General features: G+C 47.8%; 1 protein-coding gene across 5 annotated transcripts in view; it reads right to left on the reverse strand.

Moving 5' to 3' along the window:
* The window catches only part of HOMER2 (homer scaffold protein 2), a 100056-nt gene that overhangs the window by 27033 nt on the left and 60116 nt on the right, over nt 1–12907 (reverse strand). For all 5 annotated transcript variants that reach the window (XM_079764141.1, XM_079764142.1, XM_079764144.1 and 2 more), the window contains one exon: nt 3706–3862. Coding sequence is in view for 1 of the 5 variants with exons in the window: in XM_079764140.1 (XP_079620266.1) it covers nt 3706–3862 (157 nt within the window). In the remaining 4 variants the exon portion in view is untranslated. The remainder of the gene's footprint in view (nt 1–3705; nt 3863–12907) is intronic.

Genomic DNA, 12907 nt, shown 5'->3' on the forward strand with positions numbered 1-12907 from the left:
ACCCAGCCGAGTTTTGCCGTCCTGCTTGCTTAGACGGGAACACCAGTGCCTCCACCTCCGTGGACATGCTGGCCAGACCAGCTGTTTCTACCTGACGCGTGGCCTGCACGACGCGGTGCCAGGATGCTCCCCTGCCAGCCAGGCCCGGGCACGGCCTCTCCTTCACCTCAGAGCTGTAAAGTGAGGACTCCAGGCCTCCTTCCTGCCAAGGAGGAAGGGTTGTGGCAACTGGAAGGACGAGACAGTATCACGGGCCAAGCTGCCTTAATCTAAGCCGCCTTTGTCTAAGCGGAGGCTCGGAGAACACAGGCTGAGGGGGTAATTTTGCCTTAAAACCGGAGCCTCGTCGAGAGATCAGCCCAGCCAGTGTGGCTCAGTGGTTGGGTGTCAACCCATGAACCAGTAGGTCACAGTTCAATTCCTGGTCAGGGCATATGCCCGGGGTGTGGGCTCGATCTCCAGTGGGGGGGGGAGGGGGCGTGCAGGAGGCAGCCAATCAGTGATTCTCTCTCATCATTGATGTTTCTATTTCCTTCTCCCTCTCCCTTCCTCTCTGAAATCAATAAAAATATATTAAAAAATATATATATTTTATTGATTTTTTTACAAAGAGGAAGGGAGAGAGATAGAGAGTTAGAAACATCGATGAGAGAGAAACATCGATCAGCTGCCTCTTGCACACCCCCTACTGGGGCTGTGCCCGCAACCAAGGTACATGCCCTTGACCGGAATCGAACCTGGGACCCTTCAGTCCGCAGGCCGACGCTCTATCCACTGAGCCACACCGGCCAGAGCAATAAAATATGTTTTTAAAAGAGATCAGGAGGCACCAGCAGGCTCTCATGCCTTCTGATCCAGGGTTGTGGGGTTGAGGCGGGAGGAGCGTATGAGCAGGCACCGTTCTACTCCCAGCCCCCTGCTTCCGACTGCCTAGGAGTGCTGACCTGGAGGCCACGGGCAGGATGGACTACAGGTGGGAGAGGAGGCCAGTCCGGAGACTATGCCAAGCTCTGAGCAAAACTGTCCCAGGAAAAGAGTTACGGCCTTGAAGCAAAATATCAGGCATAAATGTGAGATGCAAAAGATTGCTCTGACCAATTCGAAAGGGAATGACTTTAGGCTCCTTCATTTTTTTTTGTTTTGTTTTGTTTTGTTAATCCTCACCTGAGGATATTTTCCCATTGATTTGAGAAAGAGTGGAAGGGAATGGGGAGAGACAGAGAGAAACATGGATGTGCGAGACACATCGATTGGTTGCCTCCTGCACGCACCTGGGCCCGGGGCCAGAGCAGGGGATCGAGCCTGGAACCCAGGTGCGTGCCCTTCAGTCCACCGGCTCGACCCGCTATCCACTGAGCCAAACCAGCCCGGGCTAGACTCTTTCTTTTCCTTTCTTTCTTCCAACCTCCTTCTTTTCTTTTTTTAGTCCAAGTGACTGAGAAATGGAGATGAGGGGGATTCAGCTTCAGATACATTTCGTTTCAGGCGACAGCAGATAATCCACGTGAGAATGTCCAGCAGGATGAAGACAGATTATAAAGCATCAAGACATTTTTCCTTTTGCAAATTTGGTGATACTTCTATTGCTAACCCTTTTTTATTCTGCTTCCATATAATGTGGCAAAAATATCAACGTAGAGAGCAGAATAATGAAAGTAACCAGGAAAAAATGTATTTCAAGAACTATTCCAAATCACTTATTAAAATCAACTCCTATGCCTAAGAACATCAAAACCAGACTAGATATGATACCCAGTGCTGGCAAGGGTGCAATAAACTGGCATTCTCAGACATGCTGGGAGAAAGGCCTCTTTGAGGCGCAAGTTGGCAACATCCATCAAGAGCTATAACGTGTTGAATAGACATTTCTCCAAAGGACATACAAATGGCCAAGAGACACATGAAAAAATGTTCAAAGTCACTAATCATCAGAGAAATGCAAATTAAAACCACAATGAGATATCACCTCACACCTGTCAGAATGGCTATCACCAACAAATCAACAAACAACAAGTGCTGGCGAGGATGTGGAGAAAAGGGAACCCTTGTGCACTGCTGGTGGGAATGCAGACTGGTGCAGCCACTGTGGAGAACAATATGGAGTTTTCCTCAAAAAATTAAAAGTGAAACTGCTGTTTGACCCAGTGAACCCATTTCTGGGAATATATCCTAAAAACCCCAAAACACCAATCAGAAAGAATATATGCACCCCTATGTTCATAGCAGCGTTCTTTACAATAGCTAAGATTTGGAAACAGCCCAAGTGCCATCAGTAGATGAATGGATAAAAAAGCTGTGGGACATTTATACTATGGAATACTATGCAGCTGTAAAAAAGAGGGCTCTTACCCTTTGGGACAGCATGGAGGGACCTGGAAAATATTATACTAAGTGAAATAAGCCAAACTGAGAAAGACAAATATCACATGATCTCATTCATTTGTGGAATCTAATGAACAAAATGAATTGACCAACAAAATAAGATCCGAAGCAGAGAGGCATGGAACAGACTGACATGTGGGGTTGGGGGACGAGAAGAGATAATCCAAAGAACTTATATACCTACTAGAGGCCAGATGCATGAAGATTCGTGCAAGAATGGGCCTTCCTGCCGAAACCGGTTTGGCTCAGTGGATAGAGCATCGGCCTGCGGACTCAAGGGTCCCAGGTTCGATTCCGGTCAAGGGCATGTACCTTGGTTGCGGGCACATCCCCAGTAGGGGGTGTGCAAGAGGCAGCTGATCGATGTTTCTCTCTCATCGATGTTTCTAACTCTCTATCCCTCTCTCTTCCTCTCTGTAAAAAATCAATAAAATATATTAAAAAAAAAAAAAAAGAATGGGCCTTCCTTCCCCTGGCTGCCGGCACTGCCTTCGCTCCGGCCAGAGCCGCCTTTTCGCTCCAGCTCGGAGCTGACTTTCCGCCTTCCCACACTGCCCAGAGGCCCAGAGCAGCTGGGGCAGGGCAGAACGCCCCATCCCAGCCACTCGGCACCTGTGTATGCAAATTAACCCGCCATCTCTGTTAGGTTAATTTGCATACTCACTCCTGATTGGCTGGTGGGCGTTGTGAATGTATGGTCAATTTGCATCTTACTCTTTTATTAGTGTAGATATGTATAGCCCATGGACACAGGAAATAAAGACCTGGGGGTGGGTGGGTAAGGTCTGGGAGGAGGGAGGAAAGGGGGAAGGAAATGGGAGATATCTGTAATACTATCAACAATAAAAAATATATTTAAAAAAAGAACTATAAAGTGTTAATATATTATTACCAGGAATCTGTCCTAAGGAAATGTCCAAAAGAAAGCAATAGGTCTGTTCGATGATCAAATGAGGTCATTGGTTGCATGAAGAAGCTCATTATCTATAGCAGTAAAAAAACTGGAAGCCACTTAAATATCTAACCATAAAGGGAGACCTTAAGGACATTATAGAGCATTGGTGGAATGATTACACAGACATCGAAATGCGAGTTATAAAGACAATGTGGTAACAGGGAAATATTTTTTCTTCATTGGCCATAATTTTAGATGAAAAAATAAAAGCAGGATATAGTGATTATAAGTCATGATCACAATAACACCTGTGGGAAGGAGGCAGGATTTGGGGTGCACCCTTTTCCCTCTACTTTCCAAATCCATCACCTGGCTTTAGCCGAAACAGACATGACCGTGAATGTTAACATCAGCCGGAGGGGTGGTACCTTGGCTCCATCCACACTGATGATCCGATAGCTGTTCCTGATGACATCGTAGAAGTAGGAGACGGTGACAGCCTGCTTGCTCGCAGGCACCCAGTTCTTCTTGGTGTTGGGGTCAATCTGGAAGACGTGCGCTCGTGTGGTGAATATGGGCTGTTCTCTGCAAGACGAGAGATGGGCGCGTGAATTGATGGCGCGTGACTTTCTGTATAATGTATTATTTATAAGCCACCTACTATTCCCAAAGATTTTAATAGCTTATAAGGAAAGATACATATGCATGAGGACAATTAAAATAAGCAAAGGGAAGCGAGGGGAGAGACACCAGAGAAGTAGTTACGGAAACCTAACACCCTGAGGCTGGGGGGCACCTGGCCTAATAATCAATTTGCTTAAAATGCAACTCCTTGTCCAGTGAGAGTTTGTGCACCCTGTCAACTATCCTATTGTTTTTTTCTGACATCCTGTTGGCATTTTTAGGAATTTGCAACAAATTTATTGTGGGAGATTCTGCAATAATGTTAGGATTTTGCTAACCATTTGTAACCTCATAGTCTATTTCTGCTAAGTACTTCTCAAATCCAAAGCATTTTATGAATGATGCATTCATTCATAACTGTCCGAGCCTTAAAGTCTTATGTCTCCAACTTATGGACCCTTTGAGTTTTATGTAAAATTCATCAAATGTTGCCGAAACCGGTTTGGCTCAGTGGATAGAGCGCGGCCTGCCGACTGAAGGGTCCCGGGTTCGATTCCGGTCAAGGGCATGTACCTTGGTTGCGGGCGCGTCCCCAGTAGGGGGTGTGCAGGAGGCAGCTGATCGATGTTTCTCTCTCATCGATGTTTCTAGCTCTCTATCCCTCTCCCTTCCTCTCTGTAAAAAATCAATAAAATATATATTTAAAAATTCATCAAATCTTTCTCTAGCTAATCTTGCCTCTACTTTGCTGCTTGTTCATTCCACACACCTGTAACTTCTTCATGTGAGTATTAACTGTTAGCACATTATCTATTTTTCTGTTGAGTGGAGAATTAGTTAGATCTTGACAATGAGCATGAAGAGATAAGGCAGACGTATAAAATTTTTAACCGATTTCACTGTTTCATGTTTTAAATTTCTATTTACAAAGTAACAAAATGAAACAGACTCACTACAAAATACTTATCTTTGAAAAAAGGATCTTCAGGCAAACTGGCTCAAAAATCCTTTTAAGTGTTCAAAATAAGATAAAATGGGGGCGGGGGGAAGTGCGGGAAATTGACACCAGAATGTAAAAACCATCCCATCATTCATTAAAATGCTACAGAGTTCATAAGTACTCATTAGAGGTAAAAATTAAATCAAATGGTAACTTAGACAAATTAATTTTTTAAATCCTTACAATGTCAAAAGCAATGACATAAAAGGACACCCAAAGGGAGACAAAAAAATCCAAAGGAGAAGTGAAGAGTTCTGGTCTCTAGATGGAGTGGTTTTAGGCAAAGCAGTCTTTGAACCCGTGGTGACGATAGGAGGCTCGTTACTGGGAAGAAAGCTCTTTCTAAGGAAACTCTTTCCCAGGAAAGTAAAGCACCCTCTGAGCATCCTGCAAGGGGTCCTGACCACCACCAGGAATATGGGGAGCAACCTCCAACCGCGGGTGCAGGGAAACGCAGACCCCGTTGGCATGACCATTTCTCTCCATGGCCCCTCCACGCAGCTGCTTCGAGAGGCCTGCTTTCCAGAGCGCGGGGACCAGAATTCCTCGCCCCTGGGTCTTTCCTTCTAGGTCCTGGGAGCAGAAGGGCCTCTGGGAATGTGGACTACTCTCTCTCTTCTCTCAACAGCAACCGAGTTCACCCACCCATTCAGCCCTAAACCGACACCCTCCAGCACAGGGTGAGCGCTGTGAAAACAAAAGGAATATTCTCGCTGCAGCTGCTGCATCTGCTGTCCAGGGCAGCCTGGGGGGCGCGTGTGCGCATGAACACGGCTCTCCCAACCAGGCCCGTGTGGGCAAGCTGACATCTGGAGGCCCAGCTGTGCTGCTGCCGGCCCAGGCGGCGTATTTTGCTGATCGTCTAAGTTCCCCACCACAGAGGAAAACACGTGATCACTCGGGATTCTTCGGCAGGCACATGTGAGAGGAGGGAGCAATGGGATGGGCAATTAGCTGGGGCACTTCACCTACAAATACAAGTGTCCCGGCCCCAGCCTCGCCCCCAGGAACCTGGCTCTCCAGGGCAGGGAGGGGGCTGGGTAGCTTATTCTTCACAAGAGTTCCAGGAGGCTTTTATCCTCAAAGAAGCTGGGGAGACCCTCGCATTAGGGAGTACCAGAAGATCTAGAAAATAATGGAAGAAGTGACCGATACAGCCAGCATCTCCTCCAGAATGACACGCTGACGGTCAATGGCACAGAGTAACTCCAGAATGTCCTCCCACAGGCCCCGGGGGACAACAGGGGGACCAGTGACAGGATCTTTGGGTGCAAAGGACAGGGGAGGGGGCAGGGGAGGCAGAGGTGCTCGGGTCAGGAAAGAGGGCAGCTGGCGGGGAGGTGGCAAGCAGCGACCTTCCTCAAACAGTCCCTGTCCCTGAAGTCCACAGGAGCCAGGAAGCGAAGAAAGCAAAGCAGAGAGCGACAGCAGAGAAGGGACAGGGAGACAGGAAGAGGTGGCAGGGCTTTCTGATCAGGGACAAGCAAATGCAGCAAGTTGTCTGCTCGGCATGATTCTGGCCGAGGTGAGCGTGCAGACAAGGAGGGCTCATCTCACCCTACCTCGTTTGGCTCAGTGGAGAGACAGAGCGTTGACCTGTGGACTGAAGGGTCCCGGGTTCAATTCCAGTCAAGGGCACATGCCCGGGGTTGTGGGCTCCATCCCCAGTAAGGGACATGCAGGAGGCAGCCAATCAATGATTCTCTCTCATCATTGATGCTTCTATCTCTCTCTCCCTCTCCCTTCCTCTCTAACATCAATAAAAATATATTTAAAAATTAAAAAAAAGAAGGGCCCATCTCCAAATCTGCCTGCTCAGCTCTGGGGAGGAACTGACGCCGTGACAGGTTGCCCTCGGGACCCCAACCAGAAACGCCATTTCTTGGGAGGGCACAGCTGGCCGCGTGCTCGGTGGCCGCAGGCCTGGTCACTGTGGCCAGGCCTCTGCGGGGAGAGTGGCTGCTGCCGTGTGGGGAGAGAGGCACCGAGACCTGGGAGGGGGGCCCCATCATCCACGGAGGGCACCATGGCCGTACCCCGCAGTCCTCAGCACCTGCACAGCCAGCCTGGCAGCAGCTCTGTACCCAGGAAACTACCCATAGGACTGGGATTTCCACACGCATGACCAAGCCTGAAGCCACCGGGATGTTCTATTTTAGTCTTTAAAATTCAAAAAACCGGATGGTGTTTAAAGAAAAGGCCCAAAATACACAATGATAAAAAGAAAAGCCAGCAGCTAATATTTGCTGACTACGTAGCATTGTGCCAGGCTTTGCAGGTGATCTCTCACTCAGGATCACAGTGATCCTGTGGGGAGGACGCCGTACAGGTGAGGAGAGGCCAGGACCTGCCTTGGGTTACACAGGTAGGTTGGTAGATCTGGGATTTTAAAGGCAGTGCAAGTAGCATGGACAGCATCCCTCTTCATCATTATGCTGTTCCCTCTCCCTAAATTAAGGGTCTGTACCTGGCAGCTTCTTTTTTTTTTTTTTTAATATATTTTTATTGATTTCAGACAGGAAGGGAGAGGGAGAGATAGAAACATCAATGATGAAAGGGAATCATTGATCTGCTGCCTCCTGCAGGCCTCTATTGAGGATCGAGCCTGCAACCCGGGCACGTGCCCTTGGCTGGAATCACACCTAGGACCCTTCAGTCTATAGGCGGACACTCTGACCACTGAGCCACACCAGTTAGGGCCTGGCAGCTTCTGACGTGTCTCCCAATGATCCCGCCTCCTGGTACTCACCTCATGTACCCCCCTCCTTCTGAGCAGGGGTGGGACCTGTGATTTGCTTTGAACCAAAAGAATATGTCAAAGGAGATGGGATGTCCCTTGTACAAGCAAGTTACGTAGGACTGTCTTGCTAGCAAAGTCTCTCCATGGAGTCTGTCTTGCTGGTGTTGATGAAGCCCGCTGCATGGTGGGGAGGCCCACATGGCAGGAACAGAGGGTGGCCTCCAGCCAACAGCCAGGGTTTGTCCTAGCCAGTGTGGCTCAGTGGACAGAGCCTCAGCCTGCAGACTGGAGGTTCCTGGGTTCAATTCCAGTCAAGGGCATGTACCGCGGTTGCAAGCACCTGGTTGGGGTACATACAGGAGGCAACCAATCGATGTGTCTCTCTCACATCGGTGTTTCTCTCTGTCTCTTCCTCTTCCTTCCACTCTCTCTAAAAATCAATGGGAAAAAATGTCCTCGGGTGAGGATTAAAAAAATAAAAATGAAATAAAACCACTCGAGGACTGGAATTGTGCCAGCAACTGCTTGGAAGCTTAGCAGTGGATCTCTCCACAGCCGAGCCTTCAGCTGAGACCCCAGCCCTGGATAGCAACCTGATGACGCCTTCTAAGGGACTCCAAAGCCGAGGACCCAGCTAAGCCAGGCCTGGACGCCTGGCCTGTGGAAATGGGCTTTATCCGAAGCTGCTAAATTTGTGGCAGCTTCATTACCCAGCAACAGATGACTAAGACATTGACCTTCATAGAAGTTAATAATACACCAAGCAGGTTATATACATTCCCACGTAATCCTCCAACAGGGCTGTGAGTGGGTGGCATCATCCACATAGAAAACTAGGGTCGCAATGACTCCAGGCAACCTGCACACACCTCTACATCTTCCTGGGCAAAATCAGAGCATGCCCAAAACTCGCCACAAAATTCTGAAAAGCAGGCCCCAACTCTGACGGGGCATCCTGCCTCACCTGAGAAAGTAAAAGAGACGGAACTAGGACACAGAAGTCAGCTCCCGTAAGTGTGCAAACCAGTATAAATAGAAAAATCCAAGAGAAGCAGAACTTTCCGACCCAGGAGGCCACCGTTCCTGCCCAGCAGGGAAAAGCTGAAGAGAGTGCGTGTCAGAGAACAGAGACCACCTTCGTACCCAATTTATCCTCCTCTCTTTGGTGTTCGAGGCTCAGGGCGTCTGTTTCAAATAGACTCCCATTCCCCCTTCGGCGCTTTAAATAGAAGGCAGATGTTTCCGGATGGCGAAGTGTTTTTAGGCAGACAATGTAACCGACTGTTCCTAGTCTTTTTAGAGCTGAATAAACACCAATTGCTGCTCACTGAACACATTTTGGAACCTGACAGTAATTGTCCTCAAGAATAATTAGACACTCTGTGCAAAACATGTATGTTCGGAATATGAAAACCACTCAGCAGAGGGACCAACTCTGGCTGAGACCGAATTCTGGCTCCATGTGAAATGATTCTTCAAAGAGCTGGCATGACCGCTTTTTCAGAAAAATAATGTGTTGATTTCTAATAACCCCTCACTTGCGATGCTCAGCTCCTGACTTTTTCTGCTATGCACCTCTAAAACCTCACAATTCTTACTATCCCTACTTCTCCTTGACTTGAATTAAATCATTCATAGATTTTACAGCCATTTAAACAGTGCTTCCAGGTCTCCTGGGATGCCCTCCTGAGTGGATCTGCCTTGAGTCTTGAACACCTCCAACTCCCACCATCATTCGCACAGCACCCAGTGGAAGGGTTTCCCCAGCTCCGATGGGTGAGGCACCGCCCACCTTGCTGCCCAGGCTTCGGTGCCTCTATCCCCAGCTCCAGGTGCATCAGGATGACCCACAGGCCCCTGACCACCTGGTCCTGTCCCCTCGCCAGATGGGCTCTGCTGCTTTCCTGCTAGCACTTCCACAGCACCTGTGTTTTCACATGACCACGCACATGCCCTTCACTGGGCCTGAAACGTCCTTCCCCCTTGGTTGGTCCGAGAGGTCCTATTAGCCCTTCAAGTCCCACCATCCCATCTTGAGAAACCTAATCTGTGGTCTGAGGACACAGGTCCTGAATTGAGCCCGCTGTCACAAGGCACCAAAAGCATGGGCTCACCTGGATGATCCACCCTCTCTCTAGACCAGGGGTTCCCACCCTCTCTTTGGCCACGCCCCACCTAAGCATCTCTGACATCCTGATGCCCCCCACCCTGTGACCTATAATTCTCATTATTCAAAAAGTGAGTTCCTATTCACGTGAAGGAAGCCTCAAAGGCCATGATCGTGGTCTAAACAAGCTTCCAAAGAACATGGCATCCATGAGAGAGAAAGATAAAAGAACGAAAGGACAGTGCAAGTACTGAGGAAGAAATCACTAAGAAATTGTTAAAAAATAATAATAATATGAAATGATATGAAAAAAATAGCAAATACAGTTTCAAAACATAATAGAGAACTGAATTGCATAAATATGTCACAATATATATTTATGTACTGGATATGAGGCCCCTTGAGCCATAAGAAATGCAAAAAATTTACTGTTAATAACTCATTCTCGAATCGCCTCCCTTAAACATCAAATTGCCCCCCTGGGGGGCGTGTGCCCCACGTTGGGAACCACTGGTCTAGCTCAGCGGTCACCAACCGGTGGTCCGTGGACCACTGGTGGTCCGTGAGGTGCAAAAGGTTGGAAACCATTGGTCTAGATGGTCAGCAGGCCCCTGTGCTGGCAGGGTCAAATCCCCAAATCCTAGGACAGAGAGCTGGAGAAAAAGGAGATATGAACACCAGGTTCTTCTAGCACATTCTTCTGTGCAAAAAATCTAACTCATAAGCATATTGTGGTTCTACATTCATACAAAAGCCCGTAAGAAAGTTACTGTTGGTTGTATGTAGCATCACACATCTAGAACAGCCAAGAAAATCAAGTGAAAAAAAAGTGAATATAAATAATAAAATTCAGTAACATTGCCAGGTGTAAAATTACTAATAAGAAAATTGATAGCCTTCCTATATATGCAAACAACCAGATAGAGGGGAAAAATGTTTTTTTAAAGATCCCATTTACAATGGTAACTAAAAAGATACAATTTATAGGAATCTATTTAAGAATTATGTAAGCCTTGGCTGGTGTTGCTCAGCGGTTAGAGCATTGTCCTGTGCACCGAAGGGTTGCAGGTTTGATTCCTGGTCAGGGCACATACCTAGGTTTCGGGTTTGATCCCCGGTGGGGACACATGCGTGAGGCAATTGATCCATGTATGTATGTATGTGTGTGTGTGTGTGTGTGTGTGTGTATATATATATATATATATATATATATATATATATATATATATCCCTCTCCCTCCCTTCTTCTCTCTCTAGAATTAATGAAAAACATATTCTCGGTTGAGGATAAAAAAAGAATTATGCAAGATCTGTATTAAAAAATAAATATAATTTCTCATGCATGCAAAACGAAACTTTAGTAAATAAGACATAGCCTGTTTTTAGTTTTTATTTTTAATATGTTTTTATTGATTTCAGAGAGGAAGGGAGAGGGAGAGAGAGATTGAAACATCAATGATGACAGAGAATCATTGATCGGCTTCCCCCTGCATGCCCCCTACTAGGAATCGAACCCACAACCTGGGCATGTGCCCTGACCAGGCATCGAACCATGACCTCCTGGTTCATAGGTTGACACTCAACCACTGAGCCACACCGGCCTGGCAACAGGATTATTTTTAGAACTAGACATGGGAGAAACTTCCTATGAGAAGATAGCCAAGAAAATTCTGAAAATGAAGAGCAATGGCAGGGTTTGGCCATATCAGATACTGATACATATTATAAAAGTTGCAGCAAACAAAACAGGAAAGTATTAGCAAATGAACAGACAGATTAGTATTACAGAACAGAGTGCAGGAATGGAAGTTCAAGGAATGAAGTATGTGATATAGGCAGCACCGCCCATCAGTGGCGACACAGAAATCATCCCACAAACCCTATTGCAGCCGTGGGTTGGCCACGCCCTGGAGTTGGCCACGCCCCAGGGTTAGCCACGCCCAGGGGAAACCTGCACCTGCTGGACCTGAGCCGGAAGTCTGTCTCCCTGCCAGGTCTGAAGGCCTCCAAGTGGGTCACAACAGACCCATTCTGTTAAAGTTACCGTCACCCGCCCCAAACTGCCCAGCTGAATAAACCTGACAAGTGAGAGGTCTCATATGAGTTCATTTGTCACAAATCCTCCTACTCTGCAGGCTGGGGATTCCCTTTCTGGGTCACATTTACATCAGGGAATGGATGCTGATGGGCTTCCTCAATGACACTGCTTCGATCCTGGAGGGCTGGGCAGTTCCCAGGCGCCTTCAGCGCACACTCTCCTGCGGGTCTCCTGTGATGTGGGTTTTACTAAGTTCCGGGGGCTGCCCAGAGGGGCCGCCAGCCCCATTCCTGTCTGCTTCGGAAAAGCGTGCGGACTTCCTGAAAGAGGTGGTAGGTCCGGAGCAGTGGGTGAGGATCCCGACAGTCAGGACGGGGAGAGGCAGGTTCAGAAAAGCAAAGCTAGGCCCTAGCTGGTTTGGCTCAGTGGATAGAGCGTCGGCCTGCAGACCGAGGAGCCCCGGGTTCAATTCTGGTCAAGGGCACATGCCCGGGTTGTGGGCTCAATCCCTAGTAGGGGGCCTGCAGGAGGCAGCGGATCAATGATTCTCTGTTATCATTGATGTTTCTATCTCTCTCTCCCTCTCCCTTCCACTCTGAAATCAATAAAAATATATTTATTTAAAAAAAAAAAAGCAAAGCCAGGATGAAAGACAAACATCTGCATGGGACGAAGTGGGGAGCGTCTCTGGAAATGAAGGATAGGTAAACAGATTCCAGGAGGACAAGGCCAAGGACAGGCTCAGGGGAGAAAATAAAACAAAACTCAGCAGCAACACTGCCATGCCATCTCACGTTCAAATGCCACCCCTCCATCCTTGCACAGAAACCCTTTCCTCTGCCCCCCAACACACCCCAGCCCAGAGCCCAGCCAATGTGCAGGGTTTGGCAGCTGAGGTGGAGGTGGCTCTGCAGGTGCAAGAGGTGTGTGTACTCAGGGACCATCGAGAGCCCTCTGTAGCTACAGGGGGGACCCAGCAAGAGGTGAGGCAAACTGGATAGCCTTGGACTCTGTTCTCTCTCTCTCTCTCTTTTTTTTAAATCATATAAGTTACATCTTCATCTGACAATATTTTTCCATTGATTTTTTAGAGAGAATGGGAGAGAGAGAGAAAAAAACAG

Source organism: Cnephaeus nilssonii, assembly GCF_951640355.1.
Source record: "Cnephaeus nilssonii genome assembly, chromosome: 24".
Taxonomy (NCBI): domain Eukaryota; kingdom Metazoa; phylum Chordata; class Mammalia; order Chiroptera; family Vespertilionidae; genus Cnephaeus; species Cnephaeus nilssonii.